The following is a 21,103-nucleotide window of genomic DNA, read 5'->3' as shown; positions in this document are numbered from 1 at the left end:
AAACGTGGCCAATTTACCGGACTACCTCCGTAAGGGCCACACTTGGAACATGTACCCGAAAAAAAGTAGAACTTTCTCAAATTTTGATTTTCACATTTAGACTATATTTGCAATCTGTTTACGATTTAGAAGCATACTAACCCTCTTTGTAGCGACAGAAAAGAAGTCCCGCATTTTTCAGACGTCTATTTTTTGGTGTTATTTCGAGTTGGAATTTAGATACGTAAACGTGTGCAAACGAACCTGTGAATAACACACAAAAAAGAGACGTCTGAGAAAGGAGAGACTTCTTTTCTATCGTTTTAAAGAGGGTGAGTGTGCTTCTAACGCGTTACTAAACTACAGACAAAGTCGAAATATGAAAATCAAAACTTGATCAAGTTCTACATTTTTGGGTACATATTGCAAGTGTGGCCTTTATTTACGGAGGGAGTCCAGTAAATTGGCCACGTGTATGGGGCTAATCCGTTCACTATTATTGTTCCTATAAGGCTAGTTCTGCGAGATGTTCTTCCAAGCGTTTTCCCCTCGTAATTCGTTTCTGTGGAACTAACTGAATCCTGTTTCCTTTCTACAGCGTGTGTCAACAAAAAATGCAGCAGTCAATCCGTAAATATAGAAAATATTACCACTCTCTTTCTGCAAAACTTATGTGAAAGAATCGGAATATATCGGCCTAGTAAATACTCTACACAGTCGTCTTTATTCCATCTCATTTGGACATCCCAGTCCAGAGATATAGCTAATTAAATGAAAAGGACTTGAATTCCAAGTTGGGCCACTTTTCAGATTATCTGGTATCTAATGAAAGGCATTCACATACCAAGAAGGTGTGTGAATGCCTTTCATTAGATACCAGAAAATCTGGTAAGTGGCCCAAAGAAACTTTGACAGTCTATACAAGCTTTGCCGTAACTTTCAAACAAAAGGTCCAAATCACACAGAACAAAAATCCTATCAAGGGTAAAGAAACACTCTATCATCTCATGGTAATCCCCCCCCCCCTCCACCCAAAAAATGGTTTCCTCACAAAAAAATTGACTGCTACATTTTTTCGGGGGAGACACGTTGTACCTTTCAAACTTCAATGAACAGAGACATTCTGTCACAAGAACTTCTTCTCTCTGATCTTTCAAGTTTGTGGCTCACACCTTTGAGCGGCCTCGACCGTGTGTTTGGAGGGAACCTCAAGAATATACGTCTTTAATCTGTACACATAGGTGATAATAATCATCTCCCAACCCAAACCCTTGTACCTCCATGTCCTAATCACAGCCAGTCATCTTCGTCCTGCAGGGCAACATTCAAGATCCCGTTGTTAGAAGGCTCCGATGCCCGGCCTCGGCTTCCCCCGGACCGGCTGACCGGCGCGGTCCGGCCCAACATCTCCGCTTCCTTCATTGTCTCCGGGAGCGGCTTGTTGCGGGTTTCGGGCAAGAGGAGCACCAGCCCCGCGGCGAGGAGGCTCAGGCCGCCGAAGATGTTAAGCGGGATGAAGTTCGACACTTTGTCCTGAATGTCGGTGTCGGAGAGAGAAAAGAGATCGTCAGGGAGTCGGGTTGGTGCAGTGGCTACTTTCCTCGCCTTCCACCGCTGTGGCCGGCCCGGGTTCGATTCCTGCCCCGGACCACATGTGGATTGGGGTTTCAGTCCCTACCCGATTCCGTGGGTTTTCCCCAGAATATTCTTCTGGAGTTCTCCTCCCACCTCGAAAACTGTCATTTCATCTTCATTGTCTTTTCCTTAGTCTTACAGGTTTCTTCTGGCTTTCGAGCTACGGTGCCTAGGGCACTTTTTTTAGGAATATTTGATTTCATTATATGGGCTTATAAAATGGACGGATCATAAGGTGTTACCGGAGTCCAGGTCTACGTCTAGCCGTGACTAAACCAATATTCCCGCCTATTACCAGATGGGATTTGTGAGATAAATTGAACATTTTGAGCAAGTGGGGGCGCTGTAAAGACGACATTTTGGAGGTATAAAGAGGTATGCGCTTCCCGCCCGGTATGGACCAGTCAGTGTAGTAGAGAACAGTGGTATGGACCTTATTCAGGAGGAAGCCATTTTGGTCGTGTTCCCTGATATGTTTCATAAATTGTGAACTGTTGAATGGGATGGTGCCAGACTCATTCTAGCCTCAATTTCATTTTTTTTTTTAAATGTGGCTTAAAACACTAGGGTATGTTTAACCACATATTCTAAATTATTCATCAGAGCAGACTGGTATTAAATTGTAACGTCACTGCTTTCATTTCTCCAAACAAGTTCCAAAAATTATGATATTCTCTCAATTTAATATGGCCGACTCGTGAATAAGGCCCATACTAGATGAAGTGAGAAACCCTACACAATTTCTGAATCGTATATAACGATAGGTACTACCGCGGCAAAGTCCGAGCACACCGCAAGACAATTCCAGGAAAAAGTGGGATACAATTTACTTACAAGATACACCACGAAGGGCGCAAGAATGCTGCCAACGCGTCCAAAGAATGACGAGATACCAAAACCAATGTTCCTAAAACAATGACAAAAGAACAAAGGTATCGTGATTAATAATCGTTCCTTTTGTTTTAAACTGTGCTCAGCTGCCACTTTTGTGAATCGAAAACTGAAAGGAAATTTACAAGCGTTTGTTTTACTGTGGTTTGAATCGGGCAGTTAGAATAAGCACGAGTTTTAGCATCTGTGTGTGTAACTTTGGACCATGGCGTCGACGGGATTTTTTGTCCAGAAGGAGGCAAAGCACATTCTTCCTCCCAAATCCCTATATTTTCCAGCATTTTCCAGATTGATCATTTTCTCGAAGGTAGGCAGGGACATTTGCCCCCCCCCCAACCCATGATATGACTTCGCGCCTCTTTTTACTTGTCCTGAGGGGGGAGGGGGGGCAAGCCCTTGCCCCCCCCCCCCCGACGCCCATGCTTTGGGCATTTTTCATACGGGCATTGTATCAAAATCACGTTCGAACAAATATGACAAAATGTAAGTAAGAACATTATAGTTTGCAAGGATTCATGTCAAAAACTAATATTATAGCACGATACATTACATTCTAATGGACCGATCCAGTAAGCACCGCCCCATGGTATTCTGACCAATCACAGCCGTGATTTATGTCCGACATGCGTGCACAAACGTCCGACATGCGCGTGCACGCGCGTATGATGCGCGCGGCAGGAAAATGCAGTGTGGCATTGGAGAGGAGCACGTGTTAATTTGCCCACGTGCGAAATGGGAGGGGCTTACTGGATCGGTCCATTCTCGTGCAAACAAAGACGACAAAATGTCATTTAAAACCAAAACCAAAAATAAGGTTGTTGATTGATTGGAGCAACGTTTCACCTGACCGGCGTGGGGAATATTTCGGTGCCGTACAGGAAGGCTGCCCCGAAGCTGCAGGTGATGCAGAATTTGCCGACCACCGCTGAGACTATTCTGGGAATCTCGTATTCAGCCGCTCGTTCTGACAAAATCCGAAATCAAGAGAACACCAAAATAAATCAGAAGAAAAAAAATACTCGGAAGAACATCAACTCCAAGTTGAACGCCTCCTATTCTAATCACCGGGATTTCAGAGCTACTTTAATAGCAAAGTTTTCTTTCTGGATTCAATGACTTTCCTACCCATTTATCAGGGTAATCATTGCCAATTTGAACATTTGAGGGCGCTCTCACACCACCATTCCAGCAAAGGCAGTAGAAATTGTAGTTTTCAGAGTTAAATGACTTTCTTTCAAGTTTAAATGTGAAGTTAGTGTAAAATTGTACTTGTTGGTGATGTAAGGCAACATAATACGTCAATAACTTCGGATTTACGTCCGTTTTTACCCACAAAATGGCGTCCTCGTAAAATATGGCCTATTATTGCATGGAATATATTTAGACTATTGCCTTTTGTGGGTGAATATAGACCTTATTTACCCGGGTCTCTGGGCAGGCACGCGGTCACCACGCAGGCGACCCCGGCAAGGAGGTGGAACAGAAACAAAGTTGGACGGCGCCCCCACCTGACGAGAAAAATAAATTACAATAAAATTCAAGTTCAACTGGAAATTGGTGACTGATTTGAACTGGTTGTAAACTGGTTGAACTGGTCTAAAGTCACTTTTACCAGTTCAAACCATTTCAAGCCAGTCAAAAACCAGTCAAAACCAGTCAAAGCCCGTTACCAATTCCCAGTTGAACCGTGCTACCAGTTGAAACAGGTTGAAAGTTTGAAACCAGTAAAACCGTTCAACTGGTTTCAACTGGGATTTTCACCTGGAAATTGTTATTAAAATAATGATTCATTCGCGATTGAATATAATCGTTCTATTTCATTCCAATGTATTACTTTAATTGGCAAAAATAACTGCGTATTCACACTAATGGGAGTAATTCCGTTAGCATATGAAACTGGCTTCGAAATAGCGCCCTCAGTCTGTCGCAAATGGCCAAATAGCTGTATGCTTGAACAGTGAGGGCGCTACAGACAACAGTACTTCTGTTGAGTTTAAGGGGCACATGGATTTTTTTGTTGGCGTTCGTTATCTTGATGTTGCCATTTCCAACGGTGTTTTGGTGCGAATTTCCATATTCATGAGCGAAACTTTGACGTCATACAAAGCAAAAACTTTTGCTTCCGCAGAAAAAGGTTGCTAGAATTTTCTTAGCTGTTAAATTTTTTTTAGGGGATTCATTGTTGCGTCAGTACATGACAGTAAGTCAATGAGGAGATGTTTTCAAAGAACACACTTTGGGGTTAACAATTTGAACAGAAATACCCTGCTCTTTAGAAATGACATCACAGCAACAGCGCCCTCAGTAATTGTCAAGGAAAGATGTGAACATTTCCAATTTTAGCCCAAAATGCACTTCTCAAAAAAAATTCAGCAAAAAGAGAGGTATGGCAGTTTTTGTACACTAATGAGGAATGAAACTTTGCATGTACAGATTTAATTGATTTGATTGATTTTACATGATTACCAGATTAAGGTGAAGGTGACGACGATGTAAGCTGGTATCTCCACCATGGCAATTAAGAAGAAATTGAAGTATTTATCGCCGGCTAAGTTGGAGCTGTACAATGAGACACCGTAGTACACCATGCTGTTGACAAACCTGAAAGATTTGGGTCGAATGTGAGCATGAAAAAAAAAACACGTGGGGACAAACCTTGAGGGCGCTCTGTTCATCGTTAAGGTTGCAGACCAGTAAATGAACTGCCATAGACCTCAATGATAATTACGCCCATACAAAATACTCACACTCCCCAAGGTGTTTGAGACACACATCAAATTAAAGCTTATTTCATCATCATTTTCTGTTACATTCTTGGGGGTTGACCAATGACATGCGGCAGAAAACTTCATCCAAAGATGATCACTCCTAAAGTATTCGCTCGTACCCCCCGCCCTGCAAACAGGGCGCTGGTAAGGGCTGATGAGCTTCACAGAATCTTGTGAAAGAAGTACAGATTGACCTTCGCATGCAGCTAGCGCGCGCTACGCATGATAGGCACCGGCAGCTAGTTTGTGTGACGCGTTCTACGTCACAGGTCACGCAAAATCTATCCAATGAGAGCTGTTTGCAGGGCGGGGGTACGAGCGAATCCTTAAGTAATCCTGAAGCCCATCGCCATTTTGAAAAAGGATGCCTACGCTCCATTGCAAAATAGAGCAGTGTGGGCCAAATTCCATACGGATTTCACAGAAATACGAGCCTGCAGTCCTGTTCACGGCTTCCTCATTTCTTTTTTACAAACCCTCAAGTTCATGGCCCACCAAATGATCTAATAGCAGATTGAGGGCATGCAAATCGTGATTTACTGGCCTGCACCCTTTACAAAGTTCCAACAATCGACCTTACGCGTGATGCTTGCATATAGACCGGACGCAATTTTTTTTTCTGCAGCCAATTACAGTGCATAGTCAATGACCTTCATGTGCTTGTCGCAATGTTCTCGGGCTTAACTTCCTCCTTAAACAAAAACATATCAAGAGCCAAGAATCAGGAATTAAAAGGTGAATGTTATATCATCGATATTCGGTCCGTATATAGGACTTGATTAAACACAACTTAAGGAAGAACAGTCTTTCATATACAGGGTGCCTGAAAATAATGGTGCATGTAAACCCCGCCATTTTCGCCAATTTACAACCGGAATTTACTGCGAATGTTTACATGATCTTCCAGGATACAGATTTAACATCGCCTAATTCTCTCAACAATAATGGCCTATGCGACCGTAACGAACAAGGAAGAACTTTTTTTATGACCTATACATAAAGTGCATTGTTTGATATGTGTCGGTGATTTATTTCACAATTTTAAATACGTACATCTTCTCCCCCCCCCCCAAAAAAAAGCACCCCTGCCACGGACCATTAGTTTGTCTTCATTGGTTGTCGTCTGTAGAGCGTGCGACATGATGGATTTTCCTCCGATATGATCTAGTTCTAATTCAGCAAAATTGTTTGGGAAGTATTTGAAAACCAATTTTGCCAAGGTAAGGCATCGAATCAATTGAATTCCACAAGAATGCCATAAGCTGGCCGAGCGCCAGTCAGTCGGTTTCATATTCATCGAAATAGTCCATGAAAGCCTTTTTCAAGCCAATGCAGGAGGTATCAATTTTGAATTCGTTGCTCAAACGAGACGAAACCAAAGCCCGGCCTGAACGTCAACAAAGGACTTTTTGTCAAGTTTGCACGGAACTAGTAAAAAGGTCGTCGCATCAGCAGTCATGCGTTGACTACCCTGGCCCGGCAGAGGCTGCATTATAGTACGCGTGAACTCGGCAGTCGTAAAAAAAAAAGTGCGATTGGTGTATACAGAGTTCAATTTGAGCCAGGTGGACGACAATGATTTGTGTTGCTCCCAGAGGACTAGATATCCTCTTTGTATAGTACCTATCTCACTGACTGACTGACTGACTGTCACGTGAGAGCCGGGCAGTGCTATTGTACAGGATCCCCGTATGACGTCAATGAATGGGCTAAATGTGTAGACCAGAGGTACAGAAAGACTCCCACTTAACACCCATCTGAATTAATCCAACAGAATTTTGTGCAATCCGGTACCAGTTTTACCATATAATAGGCTTTAGTGTTGCTGTCGATTCGATCACAAGTGCTTTCATTTCACATGTTAAGTCATGTCACAAGAAACACGATGAACAATGACAAAGGAATGCTTTTTGTAACAGTTAATTTGGAAAGCTAGTGACTTTATTGATGCTTGTATGAGGACTTGTGATGGACTTGTGGGGACTTGTGAGGGACTTGTGATGGACTTGTGATGGACTTGCAGGGACTTGCTGGAACTTGTGTGGACTTGTGGGGACTTGCAGGGACTTGTGGGGACTTATAGGGACTTGTGGAAACTTGCAGGGACTTGTGGGGACTCGCAGGGACTTGTGGAGATTGCAGGGACTTGCAGTGACTTGCAGAGACTTGCGGAGACTTGCAGGGACGTGTGGAGACTTGCAAGGACTTGCGGGGACTTGCAAGGACTTGTGGGGATTGCAGGGACTTGCGGTGACTTGCAGGGACTTGCGGAGACTTGCGGGGACTTGCAAGGATTTGCGGGGACTTATGGGGACTTGCAGGGACTTGTGGGGACTTGCAAGGACTTGTGGGGACTTGCAGTGATTTGTGGAGATTGTAGTTACTTGTGATGTCTTGCAGGGACTTGTAGGGACTTGTGGTGACTTGCAGGGACTTGCAGGGACTTGTGGGGACTTGCAAGGACTTGTGGGGTCTTGCAATGATTGTGGGGATTGCAGTTATTTGTGGTGACTTGCAGGGACTTGCAGAGACTTGTGGGGACTTGCAAGGATTTGTGGGGACTTTCATTGACTTGTGGGAACTTGCATGGACTTGTGGTGACTTGCAGGGACTTAATTGCGGGGACTTGCATGAACTGGTGGGGACTTGCAGGGACTTGTAGGAAATTGCAGGGACTTTTTGGGACTTGTATAGACTTGTTGGGTCTTGCAGGGACGTGTGGGGACATATCATTGACTCGACTATTAACACTGGTAGACTTGCGTTGTCTTGTTTTTTTTCCAAGGCCCGCGAAATATCACATTTTTTTGAAAACACCCTCATATCTTTTCTTTTCAGAGAATTCCTGAACACAACCGAAGAGTCAAGGATCGAGTATAAGTATAGGAAGTAAATGAAGCGATTTTAATCGGGCCGATAAGTTAATCCCGTGTTTTCTGCTGATGGACAGACACAAAAGGACAGAAGTTATCCAAACAGCACGAAGTTGGCATTTGAGAGGGTTGTTTTTGTCTGGCCTACATCTGCTCCGAAAGCCTTGCTTAGAATTTCTCGGTGCATCTGGTATGGGTAAATGACGATTTTCAAGTTCCCCGACCCAATCTCTACCTCAGTAAGATTTGAAGCTTTGCATGGGGATATTATTGAGTGAAAAGTTTGCGGAAACACCATGTGGGAAAAATTTCTCAAACTAAGAGAATGGCTCTGAAAAGAACCAGAGGTATAAACTCGACGTTCCGGTCAGTATATGCTCTGACCGTCTTCAATCTCTACCTATTATGGGAAAAAACTTGTAGACGTGAAACGTTTTCTGTTGATGCTTTTGGTGGGATAAAGTGACAAAGGTTGTTTTTCTAAAAGAATTTGAGTTGAGCACGAGGAAGTTTCAAGCTAAAATGTTCACATGTTCACATTATAATTAAAACAATATTAATGATGTTGTGCTTATAGCGCTTTTTGTATATATAACCATTACTGAAAAATCTTCAAAATTATTAAGCCTGTTCATCAGGCCATGAAGCCAGTTTTTGCATCAACTCGAGATCAGCGCATTCTGGTATCTACCTTCACATGTACCCATTTATACTCCTGGGTGGAGAGAGGCAATTGAAGTAAAGTTTCTTGCCCAAGAACACAAGCACCATGTTCCCGGTCAGGGTTCGAACTCACTTACCAGGGAACGTGAGTCAAACACGTACCGTAACCATTGGACCACAGCACTACACCATACAATGTACATTAAGAATTGCACTTAACAACAAATACGGGGTGAGTAAAAAAAACACGAAACCCAAATGTCGGGACTATTGTTTTCGTGAAGCTCTACATGTAGCACTTTCAAAATCTAGGATATGAAAGCCCAATTCATAAGGTTTTTTTTAGTACAAGAATCATTCAAATCACTTATGTACTTTTCAAGTTACGGAATTTTTAACACAACCACCGTTTTAAAGTTCTGCCTACGGAATACAATTCACACACATCCCTATGTGATTTGTTTTCGTTTTGCTGATAGAACACTTACCTTTTTGTGATCCGTGGACAGAACTCTAAAGCGGTGGTTGCGTTTAAAAGTCCGTAACTTAAAAAGTACCCGAGTGATTTGAATGATTCTTATACTAAAAGAAGCTTATGAATTGAGCTTTTGTATCCTTGATTTTGAAAGTGCTACATTTAGAACTTCACTAAAACAATGGTCTTGACATTTAGGTTTCGTTGTTTTTTTTACTCACCCTGTATGAAGGCCTAATAAAGATGGTCCAGGACATTGGTTTAGGTGGTCATCTGAGTCAAGTGTTTGGGTCAAGGTGGGATATAAGCGAGTCAAATTAACAACTGGCAGTCAGTCACCGGAGGGTCGTTGAGATAGGTACAAAAAGGAATATCGGCTAGCCTTTGGGTCCTGCTAAGATTTGTCGTGAAACTTTTGAATTCCTTGCTGTATGGTTAAACTTACCACGAGTAACACATGATCAGGAGATTTCTAAAAACCCTCCAGCTTCTCAAGATGTCGATGAAGGTGTGCGTCTTGGCCTTCTTTCCGTCTTCCTTACTCGGCGCTCCTTCCGGATCCTGGCCATGATCCGGTATCTTGCTCCCGGAAACCGTTGCCAGGTTACCGTTGCTGTGAGCGAGGTCGTTGTTGGCGCCATCCGGCTCCGCCGATTCGCGAATGTTCCGGCCCTCGTGGGTGATGACGAAGCCGTCGGGAGGCGGGCTGATTCCGTTGAACCGGGCGATGCGGCGTAGGATTTTGAATGCTTGGGTGTGGCGCCCTCTAGAGAGCAGCCACCTGACGGACTCGTACAATACACTGAAAGGTCAGGACAACATGGCGGCTCAAAAAGTGTAAACTCATTCAACCTCGATCTTATATTACCTGCTATAAAGCAGTCGCTCCAGCAGCCGTTACATCTTAATATGAACTTAGGTTATGTATTTTTTTGAATTTCGTTCCTTATTAAATGCACGTAACAACATTGGCAATAATTAACCAAGAACGGACCTTATTATGATGAACGATGACATAGACCTAGTGCGTAGCAGCCATTTTAGATGGCATCTTTTGTTATTTTAATTCAGTTACAATACACTTAAGGTTCACTCGTCTCATGTACATCCCAACCAAATCTAGTCTGAGTATCATCCGTTATCCACGGAGCCCAGTCTCCGTATAACGTCTGATATATCTAAGCATGCAGATTTATGCGATCCCGGGCCTCAGCCAATCGAAATCGACTTTACTAAATCGTGACGTCATTTCATTCCCAAATCAGGACTAAATGTTTGATTGGTCAATTCGAATGCAGTGTTTTGAACTACAACAACGGCCAGGCGTGTATCGCGTAACATGATACACAGCGCGTGACCACAGCCTCTGTTGCTGTGTCTAGGTGTTTTTTTTATCTCTGTCTGGTGAATGACTGAAGACCCGACATAGAAGGCGCCCACTGATTGGTCAAAATCCGAGGTCAAGAGGCGGTTGTTTTGCATAAAGATTCATCGAATCTGCTCAAATATCTTCGCCATCAACCTCGTCCCCAGGGTGTCGAGCAGTACGCGCCCACCACTACCTGCTCTCTCACCCTGGTATTGGATCATTTGCATGTGCAAGATTTTTGAACACGTATGCAAATGAGGAATAGTCTGGTGCCTGCCTGTGCGTTACATTTGCGTTTGTTTTTGTATGCGGTGTCTGGGGTAAAAAAATCGTCGAAGCGCGAGCATGGCATGAGTAACGATGACACGATTTTGTTTTAATTAAACTGTAACGATCTTAACGAGACAACATGCAGTATCACATGTCATATTAATATTAACAAATTGGAAAGGAAATGAATATTTTCAAGAATGCGTGGACGAATGATCGCGAAAACACGTACTGCAGGTTGTGAATAACAACACCAAGTGCACGATATAAATCCATTTCTAGCAAATTGCGGTATCGAATCAGGATACAGGAAGAAAGTTTCCTATCCAGGGCTTACTATTGGAAACGTGGTTGGAAATGAAGTAAGCACTGGGGACGAGGTTGCTTCGCCATGGTCTATTACACAGACTGAACAAAACCGTGCATTGCCCTATAAGATGGCTGCTACGTATAAGGTCTATACCCTTTGATAAACAACACTTGAAAAGGTACAGTTCAAATGAAATAAAACTAATTGAAGATGGTTTTAACACAAATTGAAGATGGTTACGTGCATTTGCAACGGAATCCAGTTACGAGACCTCAACAGTTTTGCATATGTTTTCTCTTTTTTTCCCTCGAAATGTGTAGAACCCACTAGTAAGCTGAAACTTCCACAGGCAAGTTGCATAATTATTTGTACCCTACTTAAGATTTTGAGCAATTCTGTTGCTTCGAAAGAAACAAACGCACGAAATTGTCCTTCGTAACTTCAATACAACACCAGAAAAAGCTTTATTCTTTACATTTTAACAATTACAAACCAATTACTTGATAGTATTACAAAGCTTTTTACACTGGTCCCTGTCAGTTTAATAAGTTGTTTTCCATGGGCTCAAAAGAATCAGCCGACAGTACCAATGTTATCAACCATCGGCCGAGTAACGAAAACAGTTTTCTCGACAAAACAGGAAACCAGCGGCAGAAAAGACAACACCAGGATGCAGTTTGTAGGGCCTACGGTGTGTTTTTGGCTACCTTTGTAATGAATTGATTTGGCTTTGAACTCTTAAATAAATTGTTGGTTTGGCGCGGTACAGACATGGGAACCCGAGGATACAGACATGTACCTTAGGGCTGAAGTTGGTCTTAAACGCCCCACAAAGAAACTGGACCCGCGAGGGGAAGAAACACTGAACACAAAGGCAAAGCTTCCGCGCTCGACAAACCATGATTGAGCAAGCTTGCGTCACGAGGCGACGGCGGTGGCATTGTGCAAAGTTCGCACAGGAGTCCAAGTTTTGTAACAACGGCAAGTTTTCCGTGTTGGTTGCCTTGGGCACTGACGTGGGTTTACGTACAGTGAACGACCGGGGGAATAAAATACGCTAAGCCTGGTATTTGCAGTAGTATAGTTAAAACATGGTTCGTTAAATCCCCAACTTAGGGGACCATAATCCCTTCATTCTGCAAGGTCGAAACTAATTCTTTCGTGCTTGAACCTTAGCAACGTTTTGGGGTTTTTTTTTTTATTAACGAAACAGGTGATGTGTGCGTCAGCTTATGAAAAAGGTACGTTATTATACCTGGTGAAATTCACGGTGCGTGTGGCGGCGGTTGAATTGGGGATTTGGGGAACACGATTTTGGGGATAAATAAACTTCGGGTACTGAAGAGCTGTTTTCAGGGGGGAAAACTCAGGTTTTATTTGGGGCGAATTCAGCGAACTTTGCCATTTAAATACTTTCGAGAGAAAGCCCCTGTTTGGGTACGAAAATGCGTTTACCACAAACTTAAAAGAGTCAAAGTAGAATATGCACGTTCACAAACCTTACTTTAACAATTTGCTGTTCAAAAAGTTTGGTCCTCGAAAATCGAGCCGTTGGAAGCGCTGGTCGGCATTCCAATCGCAGATGTTCATTTTTTTTCAAAACGCTCTTCAAAGGCGTAAGCGTTTGGGTTGCTTTGGAAAGTTGCATGAGACATGCCATATTATCACAGTGAGTCTCACTGCGAAATGAATACATTTTCACGCGGCGCCTGTTTTGTTGACATTTGGCTCAAAATTTGACGCTTGAAATATACGTGTATAAACCAAGGCCAAAAAACTGCCAACGCGGCAGGAGTAAAAACCCAAGGCATTATATGTCTATGTGGATTTCGGGGAACCTGACCTTTCAAATAAGATAAGTAGAAAACCATGATATATAGCTGCGACATCCGATCGCATGTACATCTTTAAAAGCATGTTCATGCATTTTGTTCGTGTCCAATATAAATAACACCACTCAAAATCCAAAGAAGAACGTTCAACACCTAAGCTGTTGAAGTTTAGCTCAGCAGATATTACACTAGTTTCGAGAAACCAGTGAAAAAAACATGCACAACCTAATTTGATCACGAAACACGATTTCGTCAATATTGCACGCTTTATCTCCAACAATCAGTCAACAATCAGTCTACATTGACTGATGGTTGGAAATCACCTACATTTCTTGATTTCTTCTCAATGACAGCAAGACAGACGGAATCATTTAAAGGGGTGTTTAGTACCAGTACGATCTTCAATCCAAGTTGGTTGTTTTGATAAGGCCAAAAACAATAATTCTACTTCCGGTTACCCTACCTACCCTATTTTGACTGCCCCTATCCTAATTATTTTTTTTTGGGGGGGGGGGAATGAGCAAAAAAGAACGAAAACCATCAATTACTACCTCCTACCCTTGACTACACGCAGACACCTCCATATGATCGTATACCCAAAAAAGTTGCCAAAAAGAAAAGAAAACAATTTCCCTACCTACCTACCCTATTTTCAAATGTCATGTAATCGGAAGCAACTATTATTTTTTGCCTCATACATTGCAACTCGGTAGGTTACTTTTGGAACAAATGCAAACATGCCTTTATGAAGAATTAAAAAAGAAAAATGCAGATTTGGGAGAGAATAAGGTCGACTTCAAGACCGGTATACTTACAACCAGAGAGGGATGGCCACGAGGCAGGGTATGGAGATGGCCAGCTGCATCTTCCTCCAATCTCGGAGAAAGTAGGCGATGGGCGCCAGGAGGGTCACGCCCACCCCCCAGGAAATGTTGTTGATGCAGCCGGCAATGGACCGCATCTTGGGAGAGAACATCTCCATGACGAGCACGTACTCCGTCAGATTCATGCCCTTTGGGATGGAATAAAGGGGGGCAAAGTTGGTTGGTTGGTTTAGCACAGGTCTTGCAAATTGGGAGGTTCTTAGTTCGAATCCCGACTGCTACTTCAACTATGGAAAATGTGACAAGTTATGTCAACACCAGACGCTTGGCAGACTTGAGATTGCGATATTACGGTATGTCTCCAAAACGGTCCGTTGGACTATTTTTGAAATTACTACAAAACTGTAAAGTCGATTTTGAAATGTTTGATTGTGCAGATACTCCTTATCCTTGGCCTCAACCCCTATGAGGTTCATTTAATTTTAGTCACGTATCACTGCACAATGGTCAATTGCTCACCACTACATTTTTGGACACTGTGACCAATAAATTTAAGTTTTTGGCAAATTCACGGCTAAAAATTAAACATGATGCCCCTGTCTCAAACCTCGGTTTTGTTTCAGGTTTGGATTTATCGTTAAAAGCCTTTAATGTTCCGAACTTCCGATCAAATAAAAAAATTAATATTACTTGCTTCATATATCATACTGTTTGATATTTGTGTGAGAAAACAATGACTAATGTTGAGCTGGAATCTTTAAAGTTAGGGACCTAAATAGCAGGCGACGCCGAAATGGAGACGACGGCGAGTTTTGGAATACCGTCAGATTTAAAATAGTACATGGCACAGCAAAACTCGCCTCTCGTACGATCCGAGTGCATACTTGATGCACAAAGTCGTCATTGAATTTCACTTGTTTGAATGAGAGCAATGAACATTAATAATAAACTCATTTAAAAAAAAAATGTTTTGGTAAACAAAAACAAAACTACTATACCCGAAAATACCCGGGCGTTATCCGAGAGTGTCGACGAAATGCATTCGGCAAACTTCGGAAATGTCGGAAACGGGAGGCATTCCTCCCGTTTTAGTCATGTGACACTGACGGCTACTGGCCCTAAGATTCAGCAGAAATATAGTCAGAACCTTTCGGTCTGGGAGCCAGACTAAGTATAACCCAGGACCAAAACTTACCTGCTCAAACATTCCGATGAAGAACCACAGCATGACGAACCAATGGTATTCGTAGACGAAGGCGATGGAGATGCCGGCCGCGGCCTGCAGCAGGACGCTCACGAGCAGCACGGTCTTACGGCCGATCAGATCCGAGAGTTGACCGAAGATGAACGCACCGGCCAGCACGCCGCAGAACAGGATCGACTGGGCGGTGCTGGCCAGGATCTCCTGGTCGCAGACCAAGTCGAGCTGAGCACGCACCGGGGAGTGAAAATACAGAGAAACATTTTTGAGATAGCAATGAAATTAGCTAAGACCTATACCCCGAACAGTTTGGCGATCGTGTAGTGTAGGGCCCGGTTCCTATAAGGGAATAAAATCCACTTTAAAATTTTTAGACCGACCAAACTAGTTGGTGACATTCTCAATAAACAGGCATGTCATAAATATAGGGCAGGGTTTTGATTTTTTTTAAGGGAAATTTGGGGGTAAAATGACGATGACAGCGCGGCGACAACACGCAACCCGAAAATAAAAATGGACGCACGGCGCGCTGAATCGCAAGGCACAAACCACGCAGGAAAATCGTGATTTCTACCCCAAGAATCTGTTCAAAATTGCAAAACGGGTGTCATAAGAATTGAGAAAAGTCTGCTTTTGATTGTAAAGGTGATTTTTGAGCAATAAAAAAAAAAACATTTTTGACTCTAATTTGATCAAAACAAAATAGGGGCCCTACACTACATGATCGCCAACATTTTGGGACTCTCAAGTTCAAGACTATGTAGGAGTCTCACAACTAAAGATAGTAAAAACATGCAATACAAGAAAATAGACTGGCACATGAAACGACTAGTCCAACACCCCGTTATAGTACTGAATCAGTCAACTATGTGTCAAAAGAGACTCATCTTGTACCTTGTCTCTATTTCTACACATTCTCTCCACAGTCGTGCCACCAGACTACTGACGGATCAATCTTTTCAAAAGGTTGGACCAGCACCAGTCTAGTCTTAGGCTTCAAATTCAAATCACTTGGCTTCACTCTCAGGTGCAAAATGTTGAAGAAAAGTCTCCTTTAAAATTGAATTGAGACCTTCAAATTGGCTGGTGAAATACCGAGGACCTTGTCTTTGCCTCATGAAGAGTTTGGCGAATTTTGTCGGATAAAGAGTGAGTAAAGTTGGCCTGATTTAGTTTTGCATGTTTTCTGCACTCATGGTCCCAGTCTGGTTAGGACCTACACAAGCTGCACGGCCGAAAATGTATGGCATACCTCCCCCCCCCAGGTCCCCACAAAAAAAAAAAACATTATGGTACGTGTTTTCCCCCCAAAAAATTGTCATGCCCGAATGGCGGTCATCGAGCACATCTCTACTTAGTCCGAAAATTTGGGACTCTCAATACTGTGTATGAGAGTCCCAAAACTTAAGGTATTGAAAACATGCAAAACAAGAAAATAGACTGGCACCTAAAACAACCAGTCCAACACAGCTTCAGTACTGCATCAATCAGCCATGCCAAAAGAATTTAAGAAACATGTGGCATGAACCGGGAACTAGTCTCAATTTACTACACATTTCTCCATAGTCAAGCAACCAGACTATTGACAGTGAATGAAGAGGTCAGTCTTTTCAAATGCTTGGACCATGGTTGGACTTGGACATGTACCAGTCTAGTCTTAAGCCCCATTTTGAAATCACTTGACGTCCCTCTCATGTGCAAAATATGGAAGAAAAGTCTCCTTTAAAAATTGAATTGAGTCTTCAAACTTGGTTGGTGAAATACTGAGGACCTTTTCTTTTGCCCAGTGGAATTTTTGGAGAAATTTGCTGGCCAAACTGTGAGTAAAGTGGGCCTGATTTAGTTTTGCAAGTTTCAGAGCACTCCAGAGTCCTGTCTGATCTATACTTGTCTTGTTGATACAATATTTTCCTATTGAATGACTTGTATAACTCTAATCAGATTTTATCTATCTGACAATAACGTGAAAGACATGCAGGAAACAGTCTCTTTGGGTAAACCCTGAACAAACCCTTGTTATGTCTCCAAAAATATAGAATACGAACACTTCTCTATTATAACACAATTTATTTTAAGGGCGGAGCCATCGTTTGAAGGGGAGGATGGTATGAACGTATTCAACTTGTTTTTAAAACTAAATGCGTTTTCCCCCAGTATCTGGAACATAAAAGTCTGCCTGATGGCTATATTCATTTAGAATTTGTTTAGATTTATTCAAATAGAATTTGTTTCAAACTTGAACATTTGTTCAGAGTTGAAGAAGTCCATGGGTAATTTGAATATCAGAAATAATTATGTATGTCTTTACACTTTTAAACAATGTCATGATCATAATTTATATAGTGGACGACTTAAAGGCATATATAGGATCATTTGCTTTTCATGCATTTTGTTCGTTTCCAATAATAACACCACTCAAAATCCAGAGAAGAAGGTTCAAAACATAACCTGTTGACGTTTCATCTCAGTGGATATTACACTTTTCGAAAAAACTGTAAAAAAAAAAAAACCAAAAAAAAAAACCCCGCACAACTTGTTGATCACATAACACTATTTCGTCATTTTTTATTTCCAAAAATCACTTTAATATTGACTGATCGTTGGAAATCAACTACATTTTTTTATTTCTTCAACGACAGCAAGCCAGATGGAATAATTTCATGAAATGTTTAGTACCAGTATACGATCTTTAATCCAAGTAAGCTCTTTTAATTCGGTAGGTTTACTTTTGGGATAAATTATCCTATACATGCCTTAAGAACATCTTACCTCCATGACGATGGTGTTTTCGCCATAAATAGGTTGATGGTCGTATCCGTTTGTACAAGCCACTACTCGACTCATGTTGACTATGGCGGTTCCGTTCCCATCTTCCGACACGGCGTACATTTCGCACTGCGAGAAGGTTCCGTTGTCGTCGGGGCTCAACGGCACGCTGTCCTCCACCGAGAACCCCTCGCTGGCCCGGCAGTGGAACGGCGGCCGGTCCGCCGTGAAAATAATCCCGAAAATCTGCCATGCCGGCAACCACGTCCCGATTAGCGTGATCAGGATGTACGCTAAGGTCTGGTAGCGACCGAAGTCCCCTAAAAACACCCAAATGTCGTCCAGATCCATCCTTCCCTTTTCTTTTGAAGGTTATTTCTGGTTGGTGCGGGAAGCTGTTTCGGAATGCTCACCACCTGGCCATGGACTGAGTTCCTTTCACAGCGCATCTAGTCACCGAAAGTTTACCTCCGGCCGAGTGAATGGAGCTATTTACGGCTAAGCGTGCGGTTTGTGACGTCGGCTTCGCTGTAACCAAACAAAAGACGACGTGTGCCCATGAATTTTCAGCCTCACAAAATGTTCTGCCTATAGAGGAACTTAGCTATATGTAATAAATTACTGTTCAACTTGAACTAGGGCCCGGGCAGAAAATTAATGGGGCAAGTGACAGATATCGATTTGAATGTTTTATCTCCCGACAAACAAAGAAATGCTAATTATCACAGTTATCGATCAGACGGGGTACCTTATGTGTCATCAATCGATCGTTTTTTACGGTTTTAAAGTCACTGCCCTTTTAAGTCAGACTACGTGGAAAGATTTCAAAGTTCCCCCCCTTAAAAAACATGAATACATTTATTTATTAAAACGAATTCTTACGAGCCGTGCCCTCTGGAGACATGCACACAATAGGGAACAAAAGATTGGATACGTCTCCACAGGGCAATTCCTATAGATGAATACGTCCCCACAAGGTTTTCACGAAATAGATATATGGATTTTACTCAAAAAGTAGGAATTTCCAAGGTGGGTTGATCCGTTGCAAATGGAAGAGTTTTAGAACAGGGACATTAAGCCCGAATTTCAGCCAAGGAAATTAATTCTGATAAAATAAGAGCATTTTGAAACTACACTTTCAAAGTCGAAAACTTTACTACACGAGAACAAAGAAATGTCTCCACAAGGCTACAAATTTCAGTATGGGTAAGTAAACGACCGGGAACACGTATGCGTACTCTGTCGGGTCCGATGTAAACAACCAGGTTTTTTCATCTTTTCCCGGAACGGTAAGACATTAGGTTAGTTTTCTTTCAACTAGACCTTTAAAATAGTATAAGTAAACAATCCAAAACATGACATTTTCGGGGACTTCAGGCCGTCATGCCCCTTTAAAATATGACCTTGCTGGAAATTGTTGATTTTATGGATGGCAAGAATGTCGTATCGTGACGCAACCATCTTTTAGAATTTTCTTTCGCACGTCTGGTTTTGTTATTTTTGTTTTGGCAAAAAACCCGTTCGGAATCTTTTCAAATCGCGAATTCTTTTCTTTGCAAAACCGTTTGCCACACTTCTTTTGGAGCGCAAAGTGTCAATATAATGATTGATGCTGTTTGTTGTCAGAGACGACCTTCAACCGGTGTGGAATTAACTCGTTTTTATTTTATTTTCAGGTGTTTTTTTGTATAGGTTTTTTTTTATCACGCTGGTTCTCTCACGCGGAGCCCTAAGTTGTACTTTTTCATAACCATTTATCTCAATTCGGAATCTGACCGATTTGCTAATTCGTGTTTGTGTATGAAATACAAAGCATCGCAGCAGGAAACGCCGCCGCATCACCAAAGATTTTGAGATTCCTTAGGGCATATAGAATTTTTATTTTATTTTCGATGCTAAAAAAAGAAAAAGATTTTCATTATTTTATTTTAACCTTGCCATGCATTCTGTCTAGCGAAAGGAGGTCAAATTCCACATTTTTTTTCTATCGTGTGGAAAAAAAATTTCTTCAAAAAAAATAATAATAAAATTAATTAATAACGCAGGACTAAATCAGTAAACGCTTAAAGTACGATGACAGCTTTTTGATTCATCATCCAGATTAAATCGAAGTTTATGAGATAAAAATATCCCAATTAAAATGTGCACTACTATACCATGGAACAGCGACATGGAACAGCCGTTGCATTTTTAAGTGGACGATGTGTTTAAGCGCGGAGCAACCGTTTACATTTTCTCCTAATTCCAACTCGGGTTGCCACGGGGATATGGATTCCGGTTGGATTTCTTATTAAAATGTGAGCCCTTCTGCAAACTTCTTCAAAGTTTGTATAGCGAGGGCAATATCGACAGCCATTATAGATCCAGACACTACGAATCATTTTGACGATTTAAGAACCGTTTCTTAATAATTTGCAGAATACATTAGTCCCATATTTTCATAATTCCAGTGTTGTAGTACTCGTACTTGGTACTCGTGTACTACTCGAGTACTTTGTTAGTAGTACTCGAACTCGTACTCTACTCGAATGTCAAAGTACTCGTACTCGAAATGACGGTACTCGTACTTATTCGGCAGCAAAGTACTCGTACTCGACATTTCGAAATTGTACTCGACCATCAAAGTACTCATACTCGAATAGCAGTACTCGGGGGAAAATGGTATAGCTTGACTTACCACAGCCTTATTTATCAGTTTGAAATGGTTGATTGGCTTGTGGAGAAATCGAAGTTTCATGATTTTTCTCTGTGCATGTCCAGACAAACATATTTACCAGCTAGCCGTGAGTGAGTCTTTTTATCGGTCTGACTGGGCCTGCGGGGCCAATTATGCTCAGTGGACCATGCCGTATGGCCGTATTCGGAAATACTTGTACTTGTATCGTACACGGAAGTACAAGTACTCGTACTCGGAGACCTAGCCTGTTCATGTACTCGGAGGTACAAGTAGGCCTACTCGTACTCGTACTTGGCAACCTCAGTACTCGGCAGTACTCGGTACTCGGAAAAAAGTACTCGACTACAACACTGCATAATTCAATACAGGCCTTTACAACATTGCATGTTTTAAAGACATTGCGCCAAAAGTTTGGTTTGATTTATAATCAAATTATATACACTGTCTCCAGTTTGTAAATCAGTTACAATTAGGTTTGCAAACACTGCATTTTTTTTACCAGACGATTTAATTCATTACAACTTTGGTGGCGACCAAATTGCCAACGTAAATTTACTTTTATGCCTACCA

General features: G+C 42.0%; 1 protein-coding gene across 1 annotated transcript; it reads right to left on the bottom strand.

The window, feature by feature from the left end:
• Nucleotides 1–1,032: 1,032 nt before the first annotated feature.
• On the bottom strand, nt 1,033–18,376 carry LOC119724146 (organic cation transporter protein-like). The gene is made up of 9 exons (XM_038195070.1): nt 17,860–18,376; nt 15,085–15,315; nt 13,881–14,077; nt 9,730–10,086; nt 4,972–5,106; nt 3,928–4,013; nt 3,349–3,469; nt 2,449–2,521; nt 1,033–1,512 (listed from the first exon to the last, which is right to left on the bottom strand). Exons 1-9 carry the CDS (start codon nt 18,205–18,207, stop codon nt 1,270–1,272), a joined length of 1,791 nt encoding a protein of 596 aa, XP_038050998.1. The 5' UTR covers nt 18,208–18,376; the 3' UTR covers nt 1,033–1,269.
• Between the last annotated feature and the right edge of the window lie 2,727 nt (nt 18,377–21,103).

Source organism: Patiria miniata, unplaced genomic scaffold, assembly GCF_015706575.1.
Source record: "Patiria miniata isolate m_02_andy unplaced genomic scaffold, ASM1570657v1 HiC_scaffold_18, whole genome shotgun sequence".
NCBI classification, from domain to species: domain Eukaryota; kingdom Metazoa; phylum Echinodermata; class Asteroidea; order Valvatida; family Asterinidae; genus Patiria; species Patiria miniata.
This window is presented reverse-complemented; position numbering and strand designations above follow the sequence as displayed.

Coding starts and splice junctions, on each gene's coding strand:
- LOC119724146 (XM_038195070.1), bottom strand. CDS start 18,207: ATGGATCTGGACGACATTTGGGTGTTTTTAGGGGACTTCGGTCGCTAC. Junction 5,107..9,729: donor CTGATCATGTGTTACTCGTG/GTAAGTTTAACC, acceptor CAAATCTTTCAG/GTTTGTCAACAGCATGGTGT. Junction 4,014..4,971: donor GTCACCTTCACCTTAATCTG/GTAATCATGTAA, acceptor TTTTCTCGTCAG/GTGGGGGCGCCGTCCAACTT.